Source organism: Capricornis sumatraensis, chromosome 1, assembly GCF_032405125.1.
Source record: "Capricornis sumatraensis isolate serow.1 chromosome 1, serow.2, whole genome shotgun sequence".
Classification (NCBI taxonomy): domain Eukaryota; kingdom Metazoa; phylum Chordata; class Mammalia; order Artiodactyla; family Bovidae; genus Capricornis; species Capricornis sumatraensis.
This window is the reverse complement of record NC_091069.1, coordinates 35,388,397-35,415,903: the sequence shown is the minus strand read 5'-3', so window position 1 is coordinate 35,415,903 and position 27,507 is coordinate 35,388,397. Positions and strand designations below refer to the sequence as shown.

At 44.1% G+C, this 27,507-nt stretch overlaps 1 protein-coding gene across 1 annotated transcript in view; it reads right to left on the bottom strand.

The window, feature by feature from the left end:
• PLB1 (phospholipase B1) overlaps positions 1-27,283 on the bottom strand; it is a 121,294-nt gene extending 94,011 nt beyond the window's left edge. Inside the window, exons 1-4 of the mRNA XM_068966712.1 lie at positions 27,229-27,283; positions 10,425-10,486; positions 3,416-3,456; positions 2,788-2,831 (exon numbers count right to left, since the gene is read on the bottom strand). Of these exons, the coding sequence (XP_068822813.1) occupies positions 2,788-2,831; positions 3,416-3,456; positions 10,425-10,486; positions 27,229-27,283 (202 nt within the window). The remainder of the gene's footprint in view (positions 1-2,787; positions 2,832-3,415; positions 3,457-10,424; positions 10,487-27,228) is intronic.
• Positions 27,284-27,507: the final 224 nt, after the last annotated feature.

The window sequence follows — 27,507 nt, the reverse complement described above, 5'->3', positions numbered from 1 at the left end:
AGAAGACGCGTCCCAGAGCTGACAGCCGGAGGACCGCTAAAAATAGTGCTGTCAGGACCAGTTAGGCTGTGTCTGCCCCAGAGAGAGGAGAGGGCAGACGGGGAGAGTGTCACGGCAGCGAAGCGGTGCTCCCCTCCCTGGCCCCTCTTTCCACTGTCCCCCATCCACAAGTGCCTGGGGCTTTGCGGAGCAGAATCCAAAAGATAGCTCACGAGGGGCTGCTTTTGAAGGAAGCTGACACTGTGCAGTTAGCAGAAAGAGAAGGGGCAGGAGAGCGGGAGTCGTCCACTGGGCTTCGTCTGCTTGGGCAGCCCCCTCAGTCACCTGGGGCCACAACGTCTTCATCCTCAACCCAGACTCATGAGGCTCCTTCATGGCGCCCTGACAAGCCCGCGGACGGAGCCCATCCCCTACGCGTGGTGGGAATCCAGAGCTGAAGGTGACAGGGTCAGAGTGGGTGTGTGGGCGTGTCTGTGTGAGAGTGCGCACGTGTGGGTGGGTGGGTGGGGGGTGGGGCACTTTCTCTTCCTCACATCAGGAGGGTCTGCGAGGATGAATGACAAAACAGCTTGGTGTTGAAAGTTGTTCAGTCCTGTCTGACTCTCTGGGACCCCATAGACTATACAGGCCATGGAATACTCCAGGCTGGAATTCTGGAGTGGGTAGCCATTCCTTTCTCCAGGGGATCTTCCCGACCCAGGGATCGAACCCAGGTCTCCCTCATTGCAGGTGAGCCTCTTTACCAGCTGAGCCACCAGGGAAGACCAAATTAAGGGCGTTTGTAAAACACTGCTTCTTTGTGATCAAACATGGCCTTGGGTCTTTTCACATCAATCTGCCCATTATTTTATTCTAGGGCTGCTGGCAGCTGCTCTGTCCTAGTTACCCCTCTCTGGAGTCAGAACAAAGGACGCTGGCTATGGGGCTGGGCCACCTGGGTTCCCAGGGACTCTGCCGCATACTGACCGTGTACCTTTGGGAAGGTCTGTTTACCTCCCTGAGACTCAGCTTTCCCATTTGCACAATGGCACAACGACTGTGGTGGGTGAGGGGACACAGCTAGACTGGAAGGGCTCTAAGGTTCTGGGGTCAAAGGACAGATGGGCTGAACTCGGGCCTCGATGCCCCTGTAGCACTTTCTCCTGGAAGACCAGTTGCTCCTCTGTGGGCCTGGCTACCCAATATTGCCCCCTCCCTGGCCCATTCACTGTCAGCTCCAGGTGAGTCCCGGCCCTAGGGGCATGCAGGTGCACCCTGCCCCCACCGCCCTGCCTTCTGCTGCTCCTCTGCTCAGTGGGGCTCCCGGCCATGCTGCACTTAATGGGGGGCTAGCAGGACTTGTTACCAGGTGGGTCAGGGACCCCCAAAATGGAGACAGACTGAGAAATCAGGTAAAGCCATAGCTGTGCTTACGGTTTCAGGATCTAAACTACACCCCATCTTCCTAGACTCCCCCAAATACACCACTTCATCTCTTTTTTCCTACCAGTTAAAGGTAAACAGGGCCAAACCTAGTCTGAGCTGTGATAGTCACCAAGTCACAGGGGCCCGCTCCTTCTGAACCCTTGACTCTTTGCAAGAGGACCCCCCACCACTTTGGCCACCAGTGTCCCCTCACCTGTCAATCAGATCCTGGAGGGCTGGGCACCAGGCCTCTGCCTCCCCTGATGGATGGCAAGGGCAGATGGCAGGACCAGTGTCTTATTTATCCCTCACTTTGCAGGGAGCCTCATAATTCCCAGGTCCTTGGTGACATTCATGGACTAAACTGACAGGGCACCAATTACCTCACATGTTATTATGCTCTGCTTGAGTGTCAGCTCAGGAGAGCATTTGCATTGCCACCCAAGTCTTTTCACTCTAATTATGGAGTGAAAAGTGGTATTCTTGCCCTGGGCTTGTGAACACCAGTCATAGGTGACTCTATCCACCAGGCTAATTCAGCTGGCATTAAGGCACTCAGGGGTTTCAGGATGACTTAATCGAGTTGCAAGGAACCTCTGATATTAAGTGAAAAAAAAAAATGCTACATATAACATTCCTAAGCACATTTATATATAAAAGGCCAAAATCTTAATACTGATTATCTGACTCCTTGCAACTCCATGGACTGTAGATGCCCAGGCTCCTCTGTCCATGGAATTCTCCAGGCAAGAATATTGGAGTAGATTGCCATTTCCTCCTCCAGGGGGTCTTCCTGACCCAGGGATCAAACCCAGATCTCCTGCATTGCAGGCAGATTATTTACCATCTGAGCCACCAGGGAAGCCCAATCATTATCTCTAGATGGAGGGATTATGGTTAGTTTTCATTTCACTTTGCTGAAGCCAATTGATATATCTATTTTGTAAGTAAGGGAGTTACTACAAAATGAAATGAACTGATAACTGGAGCTGGGTCTTCTCCTGGGTGTGGTGGTGGGGGCAGTGAATGGTGGACAGTTTCCCAGATGAAGTGCTGTAGGTCCCGCCTTGGGGTCCTGGAGGAGAAGAAGCCTCGGGATTTTGGTCCAGGCACTCCTGACCCCTCTCCTACATCTCTTAACCTTAACCCCATGTCTCTTGGAGTCTTCTCACTCAGGGACCCTTGGACACATCTCTCATGCCTTCCTTTCAAAGGACGTGACTCTTCACACCCTGGCTCCTTCTCTGTCCTCTCAGAATGTCCTTTCCTCAGGCTGTGCCGCAATGTGGCCAGTAGGGCACATCCTCTTTTTTCACCAAAGGGCTGCTGTGTTGGGAGGGACAGGGACAATCTGGATTCCAGCCAAGAAAACACCAAACTCACCAGTCACCACTCCCATGCACGCTTGCAGCTCCTGCTTTTCAGTCCTGCAAGCAGAAGCAAACATACAACACCAGCCTGAGTTTGTCGCCTACCAATGCTTGCCCTCAACTGCTGTGGCCTCTTTCACAACAGGCTTCGGCTCAGCATTGCTCTGATTCTGGATTTATCCTTCCTGGAGACACAGACACACCTCAGAGGGCAGTGGAGCTCCCAATATGGGGTGAGCAGCTCTGGACCCTCCTCCCCATCCCTCTAGTCTGGTCCCAAGTTGGAAGGGGACACAGACCGCCACATAGAACGAACGTGACCCTGGTCCAACTCTGCTTGTGTCCCCCGGAGCAGAGCACAGAGGCTGGAGGAAGAGCAAGAACCCCTTACTCAGCCCTTCCCGCTGTTCCTCCCTTATTCACCCAAGGGAGCCAGGGGGATTCCCGCACAGAATGCTGGATGAAGAGGCAGGAGTTTGTGTTCTGGTCTCCACTCTTCTGCCTGCCCCTAAGGGAGCCTGGAGCAGGCGTCTCCTCCCTGGCCCTCAGGTCTCCCCACCAATGAAGCAGGGAGACAACAAGAGCTTGTCAACCTGGAGGCTCAGCTCAGCTCTGTTGCTCTGGGGTTCCCGAACAATTACCATTCTTGTTTCTCCAGGTCGTCCATCCCTGAGTCTGGAGGCTGGAAAAGATATGGGGTGTGAGCAGCCCAGCCAGGGAAGGTGGTAGAGCCTGGTCCTGGGGAGACCCCAGCTGCCTGCAGTACACTCCCTCCCACCAACAAAAGGGAATCCCTGGATCCAGAAAATGGCCAAACCTGCCTGCGTTCATTTTTCAGGGAAGGAAGAAAGGATGTTAGATTTTCTCCAAAGCTTGCTGGTCCAAACTCAGGAAATAACAGGTGTAAACGGTTTCTTCAGATTAGAAAACTGGGTGGGAGAGCTTAGACTTAAATGTGTCTCTGTAGAATGTTAACATCCTTCATAGAAACACAATAGGTTGTTTCATTGTGACTTTCCATACTCTAAAATAATTAGAGAATCTAATACACAGTCTAAAATGTGTGTGGCCTGTCTCCCTTGCCTAGAATGAAAACTCCAGGAAGGCAGGAATTTGCTTCTGTTTTGTTCTTGATTATATTTCTCAGACCTAGAACAGCATCTGAGGCATCACAAGTACTCAATAAATACTCACTCGATACTATTTTTTGAATGAACAATGTAAGCATTTGATTGTCCTCTTGGTAAAAGCTGAACCACACAGGACTCAGTTGGAGAGTTTCCCTGGTCATGGGGTTGAGGTGAGACCATGAGAATCCTGTCTTTTGTGAGGTCCCAGGAATGCTTGGGGGCTTCCCAGGTGGTGTTAGTGGTAAAGAACCTGCCTGCCAATGCAGGAGGCATAAGAGATGCAGGTTCGATCCTTGGGTTGGGAAGATCCCCTGGAGGAGGAAATGGCAACCCATTCCAGTATTCTTGCCTGGAATATCCCATGGACAGAGGATCCTGGTGGATCCATGAGGTCCATGAGGTCACACAGAGTTGGACATGACTGAGCAACTAAGCACAGAGATGCTTGGAATTGTGCCCAGAACACTGAAAGTGCTCAGCACATATTAGCTGTCGTCAATAGTAGTATTTTCACAGGTTCTGACACCAATTCTCTCTCTCAAAACTCCTAGAAGACAGTGTCTCCAGGTGTGGTGATGACGGGTGATAAGGTACCATCACTACCTTACACCCAGTCTGCTGCTGCTTCCCTTTAAAGGGCCTGCTTGTCCTTCAGCACCCAGCTTCAAAGACAGCCCATCAGTCTGTAAAAATGGGCCACACCTCTGGCTCCCTCTGGGGAGGGCAGGCTGACTCTCCTCTGACTGGGATGGAGTCCTCTATTCTTTTCAACAAGAGGGAGCTTGAAAAAGTTTCCTGAGGGAAGGTAACACATTAAACAGAAAACCACATGCAAATACAAGTCGGGTGAAATCCTGAGGGAGGCCTGGCTCTGGGGCTGAGGCAAAGGGGTCAGCAAAGTGGACCTGACTGACAGTAGAGGTTTTCCTCAGAAAAGCCAGATGGGGGTGGGGAGGGGAAGGAAGGGAGAGAACGAGAGGAACAAGGTAGAGAGAGCATGGGAGAGCTTAGGGAGAGGTCACAGAGGGGAAGGCTGCAACAAGCCCAGCAAACTGCTCTGCTACCATTTTGCCAACTGCTGGCCATTTCCCCTCTACACTTGAAAGGTTGTTGTTGAATCATGCAAAGACACCAGGATTCTTGGCCCCCAGAGGAGAAGAATTCAATCTGGGGCCAGAGACGAGGTTTGATCGCTCAGAACTTTTGTGTAATAAAGTTTTATTAAAGTACAAATGAGATAGAGAAAGCTTCTGACATAGGCATCCGAAGGGGGCAGAAAGAGTAGCCCCCTGCTAGTCTTCAGCTGGATGTTATATAGTCACTAGCAGTCTGTTAATGAAAGAAAGGAATGTCTTAAAACTCAGAATGGCACCAGGCCCCTCACCCATAAGATGCATTTTGGGATAATCTTGGCACCAAATGGTTCATCCTGGGCCATAAAATGATTAACTTGAATCTTGAAGAAGGGCAGATCACCATACAAATAGTTTCATTTACATAGATTAGGGGAACAATATCTGAGTATAACATATTGGTTTGTCAAGTAGGTTCTGAGCCAAGAGGCGGAACCAACTTGAAGACAGAGTTTGGGGTAAATGCATAGTACATTAGCATAGCTTAAGATAAACATTTTCATAAGAAAAAGGCATTGGTTAACTTCAGGTGAAACAAGGTGTCATTATGGCAACACAGTATTTTAAGAGAAACCTTTTAAATCTGTATAGAGAATGAAAAAATATCGCTAGTTTGTTTCCTCCTGCCGCTTAAGAAATAAAAATGTCTGACACTTGCAGGCTATTTCCTCGGTTTGGAGACCCCTGGCCTTCCTGCCTGTTACCCTGTCACGCTTTTCACTGGCTGCATGTTCTGTGGCCCTAGAGACACATGACTGAGACACAAGCCCTGGCTTCAAGGAATTTGAGAGAGTGAATTATAACCTCCCTGGCACTGCAACTGTCTGTGACTCTTAGTTAAGACGGATAAAAGGTCACAGATAGCACACTGCAGTGTAACCCTATTTAGGTCATACACACTTTCTCTCTCTCACACACAGCCCCTATATATTGAAGTGTGTGTGTGTGTATATGGCAGAGATGAGAATAGGAGATATGACTGAGACCTTCCATTTTTTAATACTATCTACACGTTTTCATTTTTTCATTATAGTGAATGTCTGTCACAAATGTTAGTTTGAAAACAATTCTGATGACTCTGATCTTTAACATTCTGTGAGGAAAAGGAAGTCCAGATTAATTAACAAGTGCTAGCATCAGTCACAAGTAAGTGCTAGGCCTTGGAAGCTCCAGGAACTTGGAGCAAAAGCACCGGCTTTCCACCTTCCTTCTCTTTCATTTCACTATCTTCCATTATCTTTCCCTATCCTGATGTCTTTCATAAGCCAGGCTGAGTTCATGAGAGCTGACTTTCAGGGCAGACGGAGGCAGGCAGCCTCCTACGAACTGTGCTCTTGGGGCTTATTCTGAAGGTTGAGGATAATGATTGAGGGCTGGGAGACCATCATGGACTGAAAGCATCTCCCAGCACCCTGGGATCCCAAGAGGAAAGAGGGTGAGCTGAATGACAACAGGAGCTGCGAGGCTGAATAATTCATGAGTCAAAGAGCTCTCTCAGAGCCAGGACCAAACAGTGGAAACCGCTGATTGGTTTAACTTTAGAAACCTGGCTTGGAGTGGAGAGTTCCCTGCAGGGAATTTCCCTGCCTCAGGAAGAATTCGTGAGTCCTCCAGCCAGTGTCACACACTCCCGGCTCTGCGATGTCACCATCAGCACGCAGGGACACACAGGCTCGGCAGCTGCAACGTGCTCCTTGTGACAGAAAATCTCTCTTCTCATTATTCCCACCTCCTTTACATCCCGCCCCCTGGGACACCTCCGCCTTCACCCTCATCCATGTGCACGCGTGTACACACACACCGTACACGTGCAGGTTTAACCCCACCATCACAAGCAGCAAAGAGCAAGGGTGGGAGCCCTGGCTGCAGATTTCACTGGGCCTGGTCAGCTTTTCTAATGTGAAGTCTTCACCACGGCTGGCACTGTGTGCAGGGAAGTGGGGTGGGTTTGCAGCAAGGAGGCAGCCTGGGCCAGGGGTACAGAGGGCAGCGGCGACACAGAGGACAAGGGGAAGGAAAGGAGGTGGGCAGAGATGGGAGGAAGACTTGGAAGGGGAGAGGCGAGGAAGGGGAGAGGCGAGGGGGTACTGGTTCAGGTGCGAGGGGTACAGGGCAGAGCTGAGAACACCTGATTAGTGGTCCATGCCGCTGAGACTGCTAGGACTTGTGGGGCAGCAGTGCTGAGCCCAGAGCAGTGGGACTGCAGGAAGCCAGGACTGACCGGAAATTACACTGGCTCTGCTCTCCAAGCCTCCGCTCTTCCTGCTTATCCCTCTCTCCTCTCTCCTCTCTCCATCCTTCCCTTATTGCTCCCTTTCTCAGTTCCTGACCACATAGAACAATACCACTTCAAAGTTATTAGCAAAGATGGGTGTATTTTTAAAAATTTGCCAAGCAGGTAAGGACATTTTTCTTCTTTATCTCATAAGTAGATAGTTTAAGAGATTGCTTTTAAAATTCTGTCTGATCTTTGGCTAATTTATCAATAGGTTTGATTTACTCATGAGAAAGTTCAAAAGTTTCCTCATCCTAATGTAAACAGAGTCAGTCACTCAATTTAAAACAACATCAACTCAGAACCCTAGATTTTAGGATTTTTCCAGTTCAGAGAATGTTCTCTCTCCCCAAGTGAAACATTCTTCCTGGTTACTAGGAGCTCATTCAAAGAATCCTCAGTCCCAAACCCCGCCTCCCACCTCCATCTCCTTGCTATACTCACATTGCCAATGGCTGCCACAAATTTAATATCAGAAGGTCTCAGAGAGTGAACTGCAAAGACAAGAACCCATGTAAGAAGATCAGATCTACATTTCACACAATGTGGGCCCAGGATGCCAAACGGGAGAAGCAGACCCAAGGTCCTCACCCCAAGGATGCCCCAAGGTTGGCCATGGGAAGGGGAATCTGAAGACCAAGAAGTCACTGGAAGCCCTAAACCTGCTCCAAAGAGGCTCAGTCCTCAGTTGGAGGCCACACTGCTGACTGGTCTCAGGATCTCCAAGGAGGTGTCCCATGGAAGGTTACTCACAGACCTCCTTTCCTTCTGACCTGGCACTCTTTCTGCCTCTCACTTCCCTCTGTTCCTTGACTCTGCATTTCTTGGCCACCATTAATAAGACCCAGGGACGGGGGAGCCTGGTGGGCTGCCGTCTATGGGGTTGCACAGAGTCGGACGCGACTGAAGTGACTTAGCAGCAGCAGCAGCATTAATAAGACAGCAACACAGTAAAACGAAAATCATTTGGGTTCAAAAGGGATCATGTCGGCTTGGAGGCTTGCCAGAGAACAGAGCTGTGAACAGCCTGTGAACACTCATAAATATCAGACACAAGCTGCTGGAAGCCTCCACGACCTACCTGGGTCACCAGCATCCTTAAAATTAAGTTTCCTTAGAAACCACTGATATATTCCTTGGTCATGTTATGGGGGCATTAAGGGTAAGCCTCCTAAAGAAGCCACTTCCTAAGAAGTACGTCGATTTCTTTTTCTAACCACACTTCTTAGATGGCAGAATAGTAAGAGTAGCGTGCTTAACTGGAAATCCTGGTAAGCCAGTACAATGCAAACAAAGCCATTAAACACAGTCCATAATGCAGCCGTGTAAGACGATAAAGCTGGAGAAGAGGACCAGCTCAACAGCAACATTCATAGCATCCAGGTATTAGATGAACCTAACCCATTATAGGAAAAAATATGTCTAGATCAGCCACTGTGGCTATGTTACAGGATTGGGAAGGCTCGTGCATAGCCAAGATCCACCCAATCCACAGCTCCCGTGACATGGTCCACCCACCTGGAGGTGAGCTCTCAGGGGTCGCCTTCACCCAGGTAAAGCCACCATGGGGCCATGTTGGTTTTATCTCTTGAGTGGTGTGTTGGGCTGTGTCCCTCCATAGAAATGACTGAGGATATCAAAAGAGGAGGGACTGAGAACAGGGAAGAGGGAAGATGTGAACAGCCAAAGGTGCACATGGAGTGGGGCTCAAGCCTCTGCCAGCCACACCAGAGAGAAGACACTGGCCTTCCTGGCTCATGGCTCAGGGTCACATACCTGAGTTAGAAGGCACACTGGATCCTGGAGAAGGCACATTCTCTGAGTTGCAAAAGAATGAAAAACTCTTCAGGTTCTGCCCCTGAAACCAAATGTCAGAAATATCAACTGCCTTGTAAGGGAACGTTACATGTCCTGAAAGCTTGATGCAGAGATGACCACGTACTTATTCTATGAGGCTCAAAATCCAGAAGCAACAATTGTCCATAGTCATGCTCTTTCAACCCTTTACCCAGCTCACTTAGTAAAAGGAGACATATGCCTGTTGAGAACGATTTTAGAGGTGGCAAGTAGGATGCCTCAGAACAGTGGGGTGGAGAGGGAGGGAGGCAGGATAAAGAATAAAAACCAACTCTTGTGATAATGAGAAAGTTCTGGAGATAGAAAGTGGTGACAGGTACACAACAATGTGAATATATTCAATGTCACTGAACTGTACACTCAAAAATGATCAATTTTATATTATGTATATTGTATCACAATAAAAAGGAAATCATGAAGATACCCAATATATCTAGACTAAAAAATTTTTAAATCTCTTCTATGGTGTTATATTTTTTGTATTATCTACTTTCCTTCTTTAAGTTTGATTGCTTATACAAAAGTGGGTATATGGGGCATTATGTTATTTAGAGCTGGTAATTGGATAAAGTAGAAATTGGGAGACTCTTGTGTCCCCACTGGAACAGAATGTGTCCTAAGCCCAGAGAGGCTGCTGAAAGCAAGTGACGGGGGTCGGGGAAGGGCTGGTCCTCAAGGCCACTTGGCTGGCTCAGATGCCCGTATACATCCAAAGCAGGCTCCACTTCTCTGAATCAGGTGGAGGACTTTGGGAAGGAGATCACATGTATTCTCCCCAGAACCGAGAGTAAAAGGGGAAAGATTCCAATGAGGGAAAATGTGCAGTAAATTGGTTGCACATCTGTCACCAGGAGACACAAGTTAATTTCTCATGAATTACTGATTTCAGTAAGAGATAAAGCATTTACTCTCAACTCTTATCTTGTAGATATTCTGGGAAAACTTCACCCAAATGACTTCAGATAACTCACAGCATCTGCTTAAAGGTTCACAGAGATAACCAGCCTGTTTATAAGTTTTTCTGGGCACTTCTGGGAACTACCTGCTCAGTCTGAAGAGATTTTGAGCCCCAAATTCCAGGAGCTACAGCTATGCTGCCTCCACTCTGCCAGGTAACCTGCCTGTCCCTGGGGAAGCAGCTCACCCAGTCTATACCCCCAAGGCCTCAGGGAAGGGCCTGTCAACTTGTATCAAGACTTGGACTCACCCTTCAGCAGGGAAGTCACTACCTCTCCCATGAAGACAAAGCCCTTACCTCTGGCCACAGCTGCTCTTCCAATGTGTTCTCTCCAGGGGAAGTATGGGCCTGGGTCGTTCCTAAAAGAAAGCAAGAACTGTCCTGGTTATTTATCTGGAGTTAACTCCCTGCCCTAGATTCACAGCTTTCGTGCATTTCCTCTCCACCCTACCTATTTGCCCTGCTCATTAATGTCCCTTGTGTTAGGAAAGTCCAGATTCCATTCCTCCAACTATCACCTCCGTTGTTTGGGACCCTGTACATCCATTAATGCAGTCTCTTAAGGCAGAATCCCCAGGTTGTGAAGCAAAAGTGTCATCTGGGAGGGGTTAGCAATAACCCTATATCTTGCACAGACAACATTACCGCACATTGCTTTGTGGGTTCCTTAGTGAAGGGCAGAACTCTAGGGGAGAGTGATGTCGGACAAATAACTGCTGTTGTCTGGGGATCCGGGATGAATCAGGGAAAGCGGAGGACATTCTGGAACAGTCTGAAGGGTGATGTGAGCTTAAGAGCTAATAGTGGCATTCCCAATAGCCATGACTGTAAATAGCTGGACAAGGGCTGTCTTCAGACATCTTACTGAACATGAAATGAAGAGGAAGAAAAGACAGGTGGAGAGACTGCTAAGACACTTTTCTCGTCCCAGCTTACTTCGTGCCAGTCTTTTAAAACTTCGTTTTTAAAAAATTTTATGTACAATGAGAGATTCACTTTATAAGCCAATGAGTTTCCCCATCAAACCTTTAGCTTTTTAAATACACAAATAAGGGTGTATCACAGTAAAGTGACAGGGAAATTGAAGCCGTTCAGTCATGCCCGACTTTGCGACCCCATGGACAGTAGCCTACCAGGCTCTGCGGTCCACGGGGTTTTCCAGGCAAGAATACTGGAGTGGACTGCCATTTCCTTCTCCAGGGTATCTTCCCAACCCAGGGATCTAACCCGGGTCTCCTGCATTGCAGGAGACGCTTTACCGTCTGAACTACTAGCACAGTAACAGCACTCTAAATAGAGGAAGGAAAACAATCACCCATGGTGTCCAGTACCCCTATAGCCAAGAGTGGTTTCATGTGCTCACACTCATGTTCACCATCAGGCTCCTGATCAGTCTCACTTTTCATTCAGTTGTAATCAGTGTGGATGCAACATTATATCCTACAAGCTCCTTTAATGCTGTATCTTGAGCTTTCTTTTTCACACTGATATATAATCTTGATGCTTACTTCAACAGCGTCAAGAAACATTTATGATACTGATATGTAATCAGAGGTCTGGCTCCCTTGCTCCCTCTGGCTTCTCTCCTCCCAGTTCTCTGTCCAGGGTGCACATTCCCTGAATGGGCATGCCATGTGAGAACCCTCAGACAGCATCAGACAACGCCAAAGGGAGGCCTGACTTGGGGAGAGGGGGCTTGATCTCTTTTCCACTCCAGCCTTCTTCTGCAGTTTTGCTTCCTGAACCTGAAAAGAATTCATCTGGAGTTTTATGAGGGTCAAGAGTGTATTTCCATTTCCATGATCCAGCGGATGTTGGCAATTTGATCTCTGGTTCCTCTGCCTCTTCTAAAACCAGCTTCACAGTTCACATATTGCTAAAGCCTAGCTTGGAGAATTTTGAGCATTACTTTACTAGAGTGTGAGATGAGTGCAATTGTGTGGTAGTTTGAGCATTCTTTGGCATTGCCTTTCTTTGGGATTGGAATGAAAATGGACCTTTTCCAGTCCTGTGGCCACTGCTGAGTTTTCCAAATTTGCTGGCATATTGAGTGCAGCACTTTCACAGCATCATCTTTCAGGATTTGAAATAGTTCAACTGGAATTTCATCACCTCCACTAGCTTTGTTCATAGTGATACTTCCTAAGGCCCACTTGACTTCACATTCCAGGATGTCTGGCTCTAGGTGAGTGATCACACCATTGTGATTATCTGGGTCTTGAAGATCTTTTTTGTACAGTTCTTCTGTGTATTCTTGCCACCTCTTCTTAATATCTTCTGCTTCTGTTAGGTCCATATCATTTCTGTCCTTTATCAAGCACATCTTTGCATGAAATGTTCCCTTGGTATCTCTAATCTTCTTGAAGAGATCTCTAGTTTTTCCCATTCTGTTGTTTTCCTCTATTTCTTTGCACTGATCGCTGAGGAAGGCTTTCTTATCTCTCCTTGCTATTCTTTGGAACTCTGCGTTCAGATGCTTATATCTTTCCTTTTCTCCTTTGCTTTTTGCCTCTCTTCTTTTCACAGCTATTTGTAAGGCCTCCCCAGACAGCCATTTTGCTTTTTTGCATTTCTTTTCCATGGGGATGGTCTTGATCCCTGTCTCCTGTACAATGTCACGAACCTCATTCCATAGTTCATCAGGCATTCTATCTATCAGATCTAGTCCCTTAAATCTATTTCTCACTTCCACTGTATAGTCATAAGGGATTTGATTTAGGTCATACCTGAATGTCTAGTCATTTTCCTTACTTCAGCAACACATAAAAAAGATCACACACCACAGCCAAATGGGATTCATCCCAAGTTCACTAGGATGGTTGAATATAGGCCAATCAATCAATGTGATATACCACATAAAAGACAAAAACCTCATGATCATCTCAATAGATGCAGAAAAAGCATTGACAAAACTCAATATCCATTCATGATAAAAACTCTTACCACAAGTGGGTATAAAGGAAACATATCTCAACATAATAAAAGCTATTTACAACAAACCCACAGTCAATATAATATTCAACAGTGAAAAGCTGAAAGCTTTCCTGCTAAAATCTGGAACAAGACAAGGATGCCCACTCCCGCGTCTTCTATTCAACACAGTGGTTGAAGTCCTAGCCACAAAGATCAGACAAGTAAAAGAAATAAAAGGTATTCAAATCGTAAGGGAAGAGGTAAAATTGTCATTATATGCAGGTGACATGAATTTATATGCAGAAAACCCTGACGACTCCACAGAAAAACTACTAGACTGATAAATTCTCAAGGCAGTAGGATACAAGATGAACATATGAAAATCAGCTGCACTTCTTTGCACTAACAATGAAATATCAGAGAGACAGTGTTAAAACAAAAAACTTTTAATATTGCATTAAAAAATACTTAAGGATAAACTTGACCAAGGAGGTGAAGAAGGAAATGGCAACCCACTCCAGTATTCTTGCCCAGAGAGTTCCATGGATGGAGGAGCCTGGCAGCCTACAGTCCGTGGGGTCACAAAGAGTCGGACATGACTAACACTGACCAAGGAGGTGAAAGACTTATCTGCTGAGAACTATAAAACATTAATAAAGGAAACTGAAAATTATTCAAGTAAATAGAAAGCTGTCCCATGCCCTTGGATTGGGAGAATTAGTAGTTAAAATGACAATACTACCCAAAACAATCTACAGACTTAATGTGATCTCTATCAAATTACTCATGACATTTTTCACAAATAATCCTAAAACTGACATGGAAAAGATCCAGAATTGCCACAGTAATCCTGAAGTAAAAGTATAAAGCAGGAGGCATAGCCCTCCTTCAGACAATACCATAAAGCTACAATACTCAAAATAATGTGGTATCAGCACAAAAACAGACATATAAATCAATGGAACAGAACAGAGAGCCCAAAAATATACCCAGACACATACAGTCAATTAATCCTTGACAAAGGAGGCAAGAATATACGATGGAAAAATGTCTCTTTGGCAAGTGGTGTTGGAAAAGTCAGACTACTGTATGTAAATCGATGAAGTCAGAGAACACCCTTCTCACCATACACAAAAATAAACTCAAAATGGCTTAAAGATGTAAAGACATGACATGAAGATGTCATAAGACATGACACCACAAAACTCCCAAAAGAGAGCATAGGAAAAACATTCTCTGACATGAATCGTATCAATGTTTTCTTAGGTCAGTCTCCCAAGGCAGTACAGATAAAAATGAACGAAATGGGACCTGAATCAAATTTACAAGCTTTTGCACAGCAAGTTCAGTTCAGTCACTCAGTCATGTCCAACTCTTTGCGACCCCATGGACTGCAGCATGCCAGGACTCCCTGTCCATCACCAACTCCCAGAGCTTACTCAAACTCATGTCCATTGAGCTGGTGATGCCATCCAACCATCTCATCCTCTGTCGTCCCCCTCTCCTCCTGCCTTCAATCTTTCCCAGCATCAGGGTCTTTTCCAATGAATCAGTTCTTCACATCAGGTGGCCAAAGTATTGGAGTTTCAGCTTCAGCATCAGTCCTTCCAATGAATATTCAGGACTCATTTCCTTTAGGATGGACTGGTTGGATCTCTTTGCTGTCCAAGCTGCACAGCAAAGGAAACTATAAAACAAAAAACCAAAAAGGCAACCTACAGAACGGGACAAAATATTTGCAAACGGTGTGACTGGCAAGGGCTTAATTTCCAACAACTTGTACAACTCAAGTAAAATTTAAGTGAAAACAAACTTAAGAACAGAGCCTGAGAAACTCAAGGTCTTTGGCCACCACTATTTTTTTCAAAATCATTAATCATGCAAACCCAGGGTGATTCCTAGAATGCCAGGTTAAAAAGGAAAAGAAAACACTGAGCAAAGACACCAGTGTCTGCCCTCTGTGAGGGAAGCAGCTTAAGTTGAGGCAAGAAACTGAAAAATGAACCAAGAATCCTCAGAAAAATAAAGCAGAATGCTCCATTTTATCAGACATGTCCAGTTTTCCATGAAAACTAGCCAGTGAAAAACTAGTCCAGGAACCAATGAAAACTGACTCTGCATGGGCCCAGATGTTGAGTTTTGCAGGCAAGGTTTTCAAAGTAGCTATTATATATATGTTCAAAGAATTAAAGAAAAAATTCTTTTTAAAAGAAAAAAAAAAAAAGGTTAGAGACTCAACAAATAGAAGCTATATTTAAAAAGTCCAGAAGTGATAATTAAAATAACTGAAAAATTTACTAGATGGTCTCAGTAACAGACTTGAGATGGCAGAAAAAAGGAATCTGTAAACTTAAAGGTAGATCAATAGAAAGTACCTGTCTGAAAAATACAGAGGAAAAGAAATTGAAGAAAAACGAATACAGCATCAGAAGTGTGTGGGTATTGTCAAGCATACAAAATAACCAGGCAATGAGTCCCAGAAGAGGCAGAGAGAGGGAGGCTGAAAATTAAGAGATTAAGAGATAATGGCTGAAACAAAGAAGCAGGGAAGAAACAAAAGCAAACAAACAAAAAAACCACTTTAGGTAAGAAAAGCACAATTTTCCCTGGACACATCAACTGTAATAACTGATGTGTCTAGATCTAGATTAAAGCTGAGGTAAACAAAACTCAGCAGAAGAAAAACAGCTTTTAATGTATAGGAGACCGACATTATGATAAACAGCTGACTTATGGGAAATGGTGGAGGCCAGAAGGCAGTGGAATGATCTATTTAAAATGCTAAAAGGAAGATGATCCCATGTGGAAGCATGGTAATATAAAAAGAAATGAAGTACACAAAGAGTAAATATGGAGGTAAATCCGAACTAAAATTGCCTGTATAAAACAGCAGTCAACAAATTATGACCCGCAGATCAAATCTGCCCACAGCTTATTTTTATATGGTTCACTAGACAAGAATGATATTTACATTTTAAAGGGTTATAAAACAAATAAGAACTTGTGGTAGAGACCATACACGATCCACAAAACCAAATATTTACCATTTGGCACTTTATAGACAAAAAGTTTACCAAACTTGATATAAAAAAAAAAAATTAAAAAGGGGACTTCCCTGGTAGTCCAGTGGCTAAGATTGTGCTCTCAGTGCAGGGGTCCCAGGTTTGATCCCTGCCATTCCCTTCTACCACATTGCAGGCAGATTTTTTACCATATGAACCACCAGGGAAGCCCACTCATTTATTTATATTAGACTTTAATAGGACAGGGATGCATGCTATAATCAAATGCCAAAATAACAAAACTGTATAGTCAGCAAGCTAACACTGAGCAGGATAGCACGGGGCAACTGAAGCAACAGAAATATTTAATCTGAAGACAAGAAAGAAGGAGAGATCAAAGAACAGGTAGGACACATTGAAGGATAGTCAGATATCATTTTAAGACCAGAAATGGGAAGGTTAGGGGGGATATACGAGAACTTCCTTCGGGATCTGAAAGGACTGGAAAACCAAGGGGGATGGTGGTATTCCACATGACCCCCAAACCAGGATAGGACCAGTGGAGATAGATTGTCCCTTGGTAGAATAGCCTGGGCTACCTCAATAAGAATGGGCCACTCAGGGCACCTGGGCCAGGCAGAGGCTGAGGACCAAGGTGAGCGAGTGGCACACATCAGACAGGTGTTAGGAGCGTGTCCATGGGATTCTCCAGGCAAGAATACTGGAGTGGGTTACCATTTCCTTCTCCAGGGGAATCTTCCCGACCCAGGGATCGAACCCAGGTCTCCCGCATTGGAGGCAGATGCTTTAACCTCTGAGCCACCAGGGAAGACTGGACACCCTTGGTCTGGTCAATCTCTCCAGACCTCCATTTCCTCCCTTTTAAGATAAGGTCGATAATCATTGCCTCATGGAGTTGCTGTCAGGATTAAACACATGTAAACACAAAGCGCAGCATCTGACACATGGTGAAGATTCAGTAAGTAGTAGCTATGATTATTCAAATTTCAACATCAGAGAGATGACCAAGCGTAGACCCTTTTCAGATCCTTCCAGTCTCAATGTTTTGGGATTTCCTCATATAACTAGAGAATTCACGTTTACCTTGGTGATTTAACTCATGCCTGAAAACTGCTCCGAGGCATCACAAAGAGGCTACTCCTGGAATCAAAGTGTCTAGACTTGAAGACCCAGATGGAAACTCAGGACCCCTTGGACCTGTCCCCACTGACTCCCAGGCCTTCACTCCAGTTCTCTGTTTCCCACCAGGTAAATGGGAAGAAAAATTCTTTGGGAGAAATTGTCAGAGCCTTTGTGAATTGCTTGGACACTAATCATGGAATCCCACGGGAAGTTTCCCATTTGGAAAGCTGCTTTATTCTCAAGCTCATGGACCTATGAAGGGCTTGGAGCTCCCTGGAAAACTACCTGCTTGTGTGAAGAAGGGACCATTGCCTGAGGACCGGTGCTTCTCCCTGAGATGCAGCAGTGTGAGAGGAAACGGCTCCCTAAGCCAGGAGGAAAGCAGGCCTTGCCAGAGCCCAGCAAACACCATGCGGGGCCTTTTTCTAGGAGCCAGGCCCACTGACTCACCAGTCTCAGCTCATGACCTTTTAGGTCTGAAGCCAGCAGGCTCATCCTGCTCAGAATACCACTTCCATTAGGCCACTCCCCTGCTGAAGAACACTGAATAGTTCCCACTTCCCAATACTGCAAATCCAAACCCTAGGCTTGTTGCATGACCTTGAGCCAGTCACTTCACCTCTCTGAGGCTTAGTTTTTGGGGGCTTTTAAATTTTAACTGAACTATAGTTGATTTACAATGTTATGTTAGCTTCCGGTATACAGAAAAGTGATTCAGTTTTATATATATATACACACAGACTTTTTCCTATTCTTTCACAACATGGTTTATTACATGATTTTAATGTAGTTTCCTAAGCTTCCTTGGCAGCTCAGACAGTAAAGAATCCGCCTGCAATACAGGAAACCTGGGTTCGATCCCTGGGTTGGGAAGATCCTCTGGAGGAGGCAATGGCAACCAACTCCAGTATTCTTGCCTGGAGAATTCCATGGACAGAGGAGTCTCACAGGCTACAGTCCATGGGGTGGCAAAGAGTCAGACACTACTGAGCAACTAACATTTTTACTTAGTGCTATACTGTAGGACCTTGTTATTTATCTATTTTGCATATAGGGTTTAGTTTTTTTAAATGTAAAATAACAGATTTGGATTAAATCATTTTAGAAGTCTCTAAGTCTTAAGACACTCTGATATTCTATTGTTCTCATCTAAGGGTTTCAAATTTGAAATTTCATTCAAAAAGACGCTGATGCTGGGAAAGATTGAAGGTGGGAGAAGGGGACAACAGAGGATGAGATGGTTGGATGGCATCACCGACTCGATGGACATGAGTTTGAGTAAATTCCAGGGGTTGGTGATGGACAGGGAGTCCTGGCGTGCTGCAGTCCATGGGGTCGCAAAGAGTCGGACACGACTGAGTGACTGAACTGAACTGAAGGATTTCAAGATCGCACTTTACCTAACTTGTCACCTCCCCCGACACCAATCCTGCACTGCTGTCCGGCAGGACTGCTCCCTGCTCCTCAAACCCATCACATTGAGCCCTGACTTTGCCTTTGGGTATGCTGTTTTCCCGACTCGGATGCCCTCCCTGTTCCTCTGTCTTTACGTTAAACCCACTCATCCCCAGCACTTAATTGAGTTCCAACTCCCACGTGAAACTTCTCCAGCCCACATTCATCTCTCAGTTCTCTGAATCCTGCTGCTTTTATTACATCTACTTGCACCTATTTCGGTGCTTAATTCTTCTCCAGTGATTTTATGCAGATCAGTTCTCTCTCCCCAGAGGCTTCCTTACATTTGGTTTTTTATTTCCCAACCAGGCTCAGCCCTACTTGGATTCTAGGAAGGGTGCTCAGACAGTTAACTGACAGTAGCAAAAATGCAACTAGATGAAAATGATGAGTGACAATAAAGTCTTCAATATCTACAAGGTGCAGATGACATTCCAGAAAAGTAGGACTCCTGAGCCCCCAGAGAAAACCCCATACCTGTGCCTACTACTCAGGGCAGGAATTCAGAGGCAAGTGTGTGAGTTGAAGCGGGGGTGGGAATAGGGACTCAGGCATCTGATGTAGAGGAGAGAGTCTGACACCAGAGCTCCGGGTTGGCTCTGCACTAACTAGACAGGCGACTTGAGAAAGCGCCCCTGCCTCCCCCCACCTCCCCCATCAATAACTGGAAGGATCTGGGCCAACCAGAAGTCCTTCAAGGTTGCTTTCTGTTAATTGGAAAGAGACTATTTCTAGAAGACTGTACTGGTAACCTCCAGGAAGGACTGCAGGCCCTTGTAAAACAAACATTGACTAACTTTACTTGTTCTAATAATAAAAGAGGCATTCCTTTCCTCACAGAATGACTTCGCCCAGTTCCCATCTTTGGCTTTGCAGCAACAGGCCTGGCCTGGGTGTGCTACCAAGCCAAAAGCCTTCATTTACTAGTATGACAGTCTCCTGGAGAACTTCTGACCCCTGCCAGGAAAGTGAAATTCTAGAGAAAATTGTATTTTATTAGGCATAGGGCTTCCTTGCCAACTTGCTTTAGCAAATTGCAGTTTTGAGATAGGGATGTTTCAGTTTTCTAAATCAAAACTTTTCTAAACTGAAACTTTCAGAACAGGAATCTGTTTTCATATGGGTTTTTTGAGTCCATTTTAAAGCTTGAACAAAAGCTCTGGTTTGGTTCTTTCCTCTGTTGGGCTCTATTGTGATGCAGGAAGGTGGTGAAAGGCCTTTTCTGCGGACTCAGAACTGAATTCTGGCTTCGGTGCTTATTAGCTGGATGAACTTGGGCAAGTTATTTAACTTCTGAGTCTCAGTTTTCTCATCTATAAAATGAGGAGAATAGTACACCCCTCTTAAAGGGAAGTTGTTATATATGGACAGTGCTTAGCATGGGGCTTGGCTGTTCTACTGAACCTCATGAATTTATTTTGAAGGGCATAATGGCAGTGCCCCAGGTGCCTGACAGATAATGTTCATAGTCTCTAAAGACAGGCATCTTCATCCTAGGCCTCAGAGAATCTTAGTTTTTCAAGGAGTTAAAGCATCACACACTAAAAAGTAACCAAGCACATAAACAAACAACATATCCAGGAGCAAGTATTAGCAGAAAAAAAACAAAGCAGAAAATAGCTCAAAAACTTTGAGGACTGAAATTATAGACAAAAATTATAGAACTGCTGTTTTTTAAAAATAAAAGAAATTTGAGGATATTTATAGGAATACAAAATTATTTTTAAACGTGACATTGCAAATTTGATAGAGAACTAAATGTAAATTAAATTTGAACAATGAAACCAATTTTCAAAAATCTGAAAGGAAAAAGATTGTTTCCATAGAAGCTGAAAAGACCTTCAACAGCTTTAACATTCGTTTCTGATAAATGTAAACACACTCAAGAAAACAGAAAGTTGTGGATACTTCCTTAATGTGAACACACAAAACATAATTTATGTGTATATATGTATAATTCCCAAAGCCCATCATCTAGCTGAACAACGAAAATGTTTTCTACTAAAGTCAGGAATAGAGTGGGAATTCCCACTCTCTCCCTTGCTGTCTAGCACTGTATTGGAGCAGACAATGCAATCAGAAAAGCGAAGTCAGGAAAAGGAAACCTATTGATAATGTGAGAGTAACCTTGAAAACTCTAAGAATCAGCGTTAAACCTAATCCTAACAATAAAATGATTTAGCAAGATATAAAATATAAAATTCACTTAAAAATTAAAAACCTTCACATACAACAGTATATGGCCTGGCTCAGTTAGCAAATATAATGGAAGACATTTATAATAATATGAGATAAAACACTTCTGAATAAGCCTATTTTCCTCCGTTTACTAATTTAAGGCAATTTCAATAAAACAGCAATACCTTTCTTTTTTCTGAAGCTAGGTGAATTGATTCTAAGACTCATATAGAAAAGTAAACATGCAAAATAGCTATGAAAATCCCAGAAAACAAGAGCAAGGAAGTAGGTAAAGTAGATTGAAAAATAATCACAAATTCTTCCTATCCTTGAATGTATGTCACTTGGCGATATAACGCTGCTGTTCCTCCCAGCAAGAGGAGAGGTTAAGTTCTCCACCCCTTAAGCCCGGGGTTGGCCGTGTGAATGGCTGTGGTCAGTGGGACATTATGCAAGTCCCAATGTAAGCATGAGACTTGAAAAGTGTTGATACTTTTGGAACTTACCCTCTCATTGCTTTTTGGCACCTGAAAATACAGGATTTTTTTTTTTTAAGACATCTTCCTTTGCAATCAGAGAATTTCACTAAAATACTACTTCTCATCTGTGACATTTCAAGAATTCTAAGGCCTGGCAATATACTCTATTGTCAAGCTATGGAGAAGTAGGCATTTTCATATGTGTATATATATATGGGAATGTATAATGGTACAATCCCTATGGCTGGGGGAAATTTGGTAATATCTAACCATTTGTGTACTTATCCTTTGACCCAGAAATCCCAGTTTTAGGAATTTGCCCTAAGCTATACCTCCCAAAACATAAAAGAGACACATGTATATGATTGTTCATGACAGCATTACCTAAAATAGCAGAATATTGGAAGCAACCTAATACTCATGTCGGGAGACTGACTGAATACATGTGGTACACAATGAAATATCCTATAGTTGGGAAAAAAGTTAAAAAGATATCTGAACAGATATAATGTAATTTCAGGATACACTATTAAATGAAAACAAAAAAAACCAGGATGAAGAAGAAATGTATAATAGTTTATCTTTGTGCAAGAAGAAAAATAATATATATTTGCAAAGCAAAACATAGAAAGGATATGACAATAATTAAATCTGTTACCTACAGGGACAGGCAGAAATGGGATGGGAAGGCTAGGCACAGGAATGGAAATTCTGAGTATATCTTTTCACATTGCCTTGACTCTTGAACCATGTTAATGTTTTATATATTAAAAAAATAAAGTGAGGGGCTTCCCTGATGGTTCAGTGGTTAAGATTTTGTCTTCCAATGCAGGCAGTATGGGTTCAATCCCTGATCGGGAGGCTAAGATCCCATACGTCTCATGGCCAAAAAAAGCAAAACAAAACATAAAACAGAAGCAATATTGTAACAAATTCAATCAAGATTTTAAAAATAGTCCTCATCAAAAAAAAAAAACTTAAAAAAAAAGTAAAATCAACAAGAATGGGAGAAACCCTATAATTGAATACAAACAGAAACAAAATTTATATGTCAAATAGATAACCACACAGAGAGAAGAAAAGAGTTAATACAAGTGATTTTGATAAAAATATTTTGATTATATACCCTGAGTGGAACAGAACAAACAGTCTAAGGACAAAAACACAAAGATTTTGAACTTCATCTGTTTGTGGTGTAGTATTGTAGTAATTCTAATATTGTATGTACTATAGGATTCAACAAATGAACAAATGTATCGAGTTTTTGTAAAGCTGGTTTGCACTGCCGGATAAGGAAAATACAAGTCTGGAAGAGGACAAGGAGATAAAACCCTAACCTAACTAAAAGTAGAGACATCTGTATAAACACATCTTTTTAAAAAGAAAACTATGTTTCTGAGCTCTGCGCTGAGAGAGCTTAGACATAATGACTCTCCAGCAGCAATGAATACCGCTAGCACCTGGATCTAAATAAAATCCCCTATCAATTAACATCTTAAAGGCATTGCTAACTGCATGGCTGAAATAGGGAAAATGGGTTAGTCTGAATAACTTGTTCCATAAAGTTAGAAGTGCTTAAAAATTGCTGAGGAAAGAGAAGTCAGCTTGGGGAGGCTCTCACAGGCCAATAACTTGAGCATCAAAATGAGTAAGCACAAGGCTGGGTTTATAACATGCTGATTAAAAAAAGAATCCATAAGTCCATTTTATCTTTTATGAAAGATAAATCTCAAAGAATGGGGTATTTTTAGAAGAGAATTTTTTTCAACAGGAATGCTAACAGTAGAAGAGACATTTAAAAATCACAGATTACACTCACCATGGTAATAATTCAGGCAAAATTTATCAATGGATGTTAAAACCATTAGTTATAAGAGCAGTCACTTGGTATCTCCCTACAAATTATAAATCCCATGGGGAGGTACCTTTACAAAGGAGAAATCTGGCAGACACCATCTTAACCAAATTATCAAGTTTAACATCAATGAAATTATTTGCTAATATCACATGTATCCCTAAATGTTATACATCAAGGACACAACACAATCTATGTTGTATTTCTACCTGAAGAGTTTAGTCTGACTGTAGCAATAAAGAAACAATTTGGAAAAATTCAAACTGCAGTGCACAAAAGAACAAGCCTCAATTTTTCAAGAACACAAAAATACAAAATAAAAAAGAAAGCAGGGAAAAAAGGCTAAAGAACTATTGTAGATTAAAAGGGATTAAAGAGGCAGGAAAATAAACACAGTGTGTGGTCTTTGGTAAATCTAACAAGCAATGACTGAAAAAGTGAACAAAATAATACAAAACCAATTAACTTATTCACCATGTTAGAGTAAATCATACAATCATCTCAATAAGTGCAAAAAAAGCATTAGATAAAATTCAACACCCACTCACAATTTTTTTTTAAACCTCTTAGCGAATTAGGAATAAATTAGAACTTTTTTAGTCTCATAAAGAGTACCTACAGAAAAGCCTGCAAACACCGCACGTACTGATGAAACATTAAAAATATTTTTCTTTTGAAAATAAGACAAGAAATAAGACAAGCGTGCCTCCAACCATCACTGCTATGAAAAAATTGTAGTTGGAGGCACCAGCCAGCACAGTAAGGCTAAAGAAAGAAAAGGTATACAGGTTGAAAAAAGAGCAACCGAACTGTCCTCGCTGGCAGGGTTGTGTCTACAGAAAATTCAAAAGAATATACAGGTAACTTATTAAGATGTTTAAGTTTGTACATGTGAAGTCGCTCAGTTGTATCCAATTCTTTGCGACTTCATGGATTATAGCCTGCCAGGCTTCTCGTCCATGGAATTTTCCAGGCAAGGATACTGGAATGGGTTGCCATTTCCTTCTCCAGGGGATCTTCCCAACCCAGGCATCAAACCTGCACTGTAGGCAGACTCTTTACTGTCTGAACTACCAGGGAAGCCCAAGAGTTTAATTGGGTACAAAATAAAAATTTATTTCTATATATCAATAACATTTTCAAAATGATAATTCAACATTCCATTTATCCTACACCAAAAGAATCATATAACTAAGAAAAAAATGAATAAGACATATGCAAGACCTCAGAGAAAACTATGAAGCACTGAGTGACATTAAAGAAGACTCAATATTGTAAAGATATTTATTTTCCCCCAAACTTAATTCATAGAATTCAAAGCAATTTCTATCAAAAGTCTGACAGGTTTTTTGGGGGGGTAGAAATTGACAAATAGTAAAATTTATATGAAAGTTCAAAGCCAAGTCACTTCTAAAGAAGAAGATAAAATAGACTTGTTTTTCCCAATAATAAAGCTCACTATAAACCTATAGAATTAAGATAATGTGCTCCTGGCACAAAAATAGGGAAAGCAGCCAGTAAAGCAAAACAGATTTCAAACAGATGCAGGCACTTGTGAATCCTTTATATGTGAACAGAGCTGAGGAAGCAACCAACAGTTCAATGGTGCTGAGACAATCAGACATTGTGTGAGAGAAAAAAAACCACTGGGGCTTCCCTGATAGCTCAGCTGGTAAAGAATCCGCCTGCAAGGTAGGAGACTCCGGTTCAATTCCTGGGTCAGGAAGATCCCCTGGAGAAGGGAATGTCTACCCACTCCAGTATTCTGGCCTGGGGAATTCCATGAACTGTACAGCCCACGGGGTTAAAGAGAGTCAGAGTCAGACACATCTGTATGATTTAGGAAAAAAAAAAGGAGGGGGATGGTTCTGCTCTTACATTAGTCACAAAAATCAATCCTGGATGTCTTTAAAAACATCCATGGGAAAAAGCAAATTTATAAAACTTTTAGAAGGAAATACAGGATAATATCCTCTTGACCCAGAGACCAGAGAGAAGTTCTTAAAGACAGCACCAAAAGCACAAACCAGAAAAGATTTAGAAACTGTAGAAATGGACAGGTAATATACAAACAGACAATAGCCAGGCCATAGTTGACAATACACCTTTGACCCACACGTCTGCAGTAGACAGGCAAGGAAGCCCCACCAGCACTCCCACAGCAAACAGCCTAGCACAGTCAGGACCTGGTCCACGTCTCCAATACCCCTACTTTTGTCTCTGCTCCCAACACAGGACGGACCAGAGAAGCCGAGTATGTTTCCTAGGGCCTGCCTTCCAGTTAGCCACCTGCAGCTACTTTCCCTCTGGCAACTGCTGCCAATCAGAGCACCCCTGAAACCTTCTCCTTTTTGGTCATCAAGCTTTCCCACTCCTCTGCCTGTCTTGAAGGCATCTCTGCCCAACACAAATGATAGCAGCTGCCTCCTGGCCATAGCAACTTTGGAGTAACACACTGATGTGCTCAGTCGTGCCTGACTCTTTGTGACCCCAAGGACATTATCCTGCCAGGCTTCTCTGTCCAGGGGATTTTACAGGTAAGAATACTGGAGTGGGCTGCCATTTCCTTCTCCAGGGGATCTTCCCAACCCAGGGATGGAACCCGGGTCTCTCGGCGTCTCCTGCATTGGCAGGCAGATTCTTTACCACTGTGCCACCTGGGAAGCAACCTCAGAATAAATGCCTCCAGTTGTTCTCATTTGGGTGGTCTTCCTCTGGGGTTTCCTGGTGAATTTACTTCCCCCTAAATTTAGAATTTTGCTCTCTTAAAGTCTCTATAAAGAGACTGGAAAAACAAGCGCCCAGAACAGAAGATATTTTTGGTTATACCAAATGAACAGCAAGTGCACAGTGTATATTAAAAACTAAAACAAAATAAAGTAGGAAAAAGGACAAACCTTTGGGAAAAAGATGGGAAACACACAAGAATAGGCACTTCACAAAAGAGGAATTCAAATGGTCAATAAAGATTCCTAGGCCTCAGGACGGAGAAGGCGATGGCACCCCACTCCAGTACTCTTGCCTGGAAAATCCCATGGACAGAGGAGCCTGGTAGGCTACAGTCCATGGGGTCACGAAGAGTCGGACACGACTTAGCGACTTCCCTTTCACTTTTCACTTTCATGCATTGGAGAAGGAAATGGCAACCCACTCCAATATTCTTGCCTGGAGAATACCAGGGACAGGGGAGCCTGGTGGGCTTCCGTCTATGGGGTAACAGAGTCGGACACGACTTAGCAGCAGCAGCAGCAAGCCTCAGGAATAGTCAGGAAAATGCAGTCTTCCCATACAGGGAGCTGAGCAGGTACCATCTTCCACCACCACAGCTACCTCCCACCCCAGAGACTCTGAGAAAGCGGCCACATATCCTAGGTAATTAGCAGAAGCAGGGCTTGGATGCCAGTGGGCCCTGGCCTCTGTCCCCATCTCCTCCTCTCTATCAGGGGCCTCCAGGGCTTTCCCACTCTGGGCCCAGGCCTCTCATTTGGAGAGAGTAAAAAAGTCATCTTTAAGGTCTACTTCAGATTTAAGAGATTCTGCCTTTCTAAACAAAGGGAGAAAGGAAGAGCCAGGGGCCAGGAGAAGAGGGGCAGAGGCCCAGTCTTCTAACCATTAGCTCTGAGGAGTCCGAGCCCTGGCTGGGCGACCTCTCATTTCAATCAAGGCCAGTATCCCTAAAAAGCATGAGGCCATCAAATCTGCCTCCCTCTCCCCTTTCAGCCAAAAAAACAAGCATAGCCCACGCGATCATACTAATGGGCTTACCATTAGTGGTAGCAGAGGTATTAATATCTCCATGTTAAGAATCAAGGTCCAAGGAGGTAGAACTTGCCCAAGACCAGACAGCACAGAGGAGCAGCCAGGGCCCTACCCCCACTGCTTGCTTCCCCACCACAGGGCTGCAGCCCGCCTGCACCTTCTCACCTGTTTCAAGACCCGCCTCTTCCCCACAGCTGTAGGCACTCAAATCTCTGCTTTGCAACCTGCCTGCTCCTCTCCCAAGCTCCAAGCGAAGCAACGTGGGACACCTGCAGGGCCAAGCCATTCGTTGCCCGATGAGCAAAAAGTGGACTTACCTTGCCCCAGAAGCAGTAGCAGCCCCAGGAGGAAAGCGCAGGGCAGCAGCCCCATGCCGGAACCTTCCAGATGTCTGCAGACTAATGGGCTCTCACTCTTCCTGCGGCTTTTATGCTCCTCTGTTGTCTGATAGAGCGCCAGTCATAAATTTTATTGTCTTCACCTTTGAGAGGGGCCGTGGCCAGCTGTAAATGATAAATATTAACATTTAGGCAGAAGACTTCTCAAGGTAGATGGGTCAAAGATGGGTGGCACATTCTAGGCAAAGGCACCAGAAG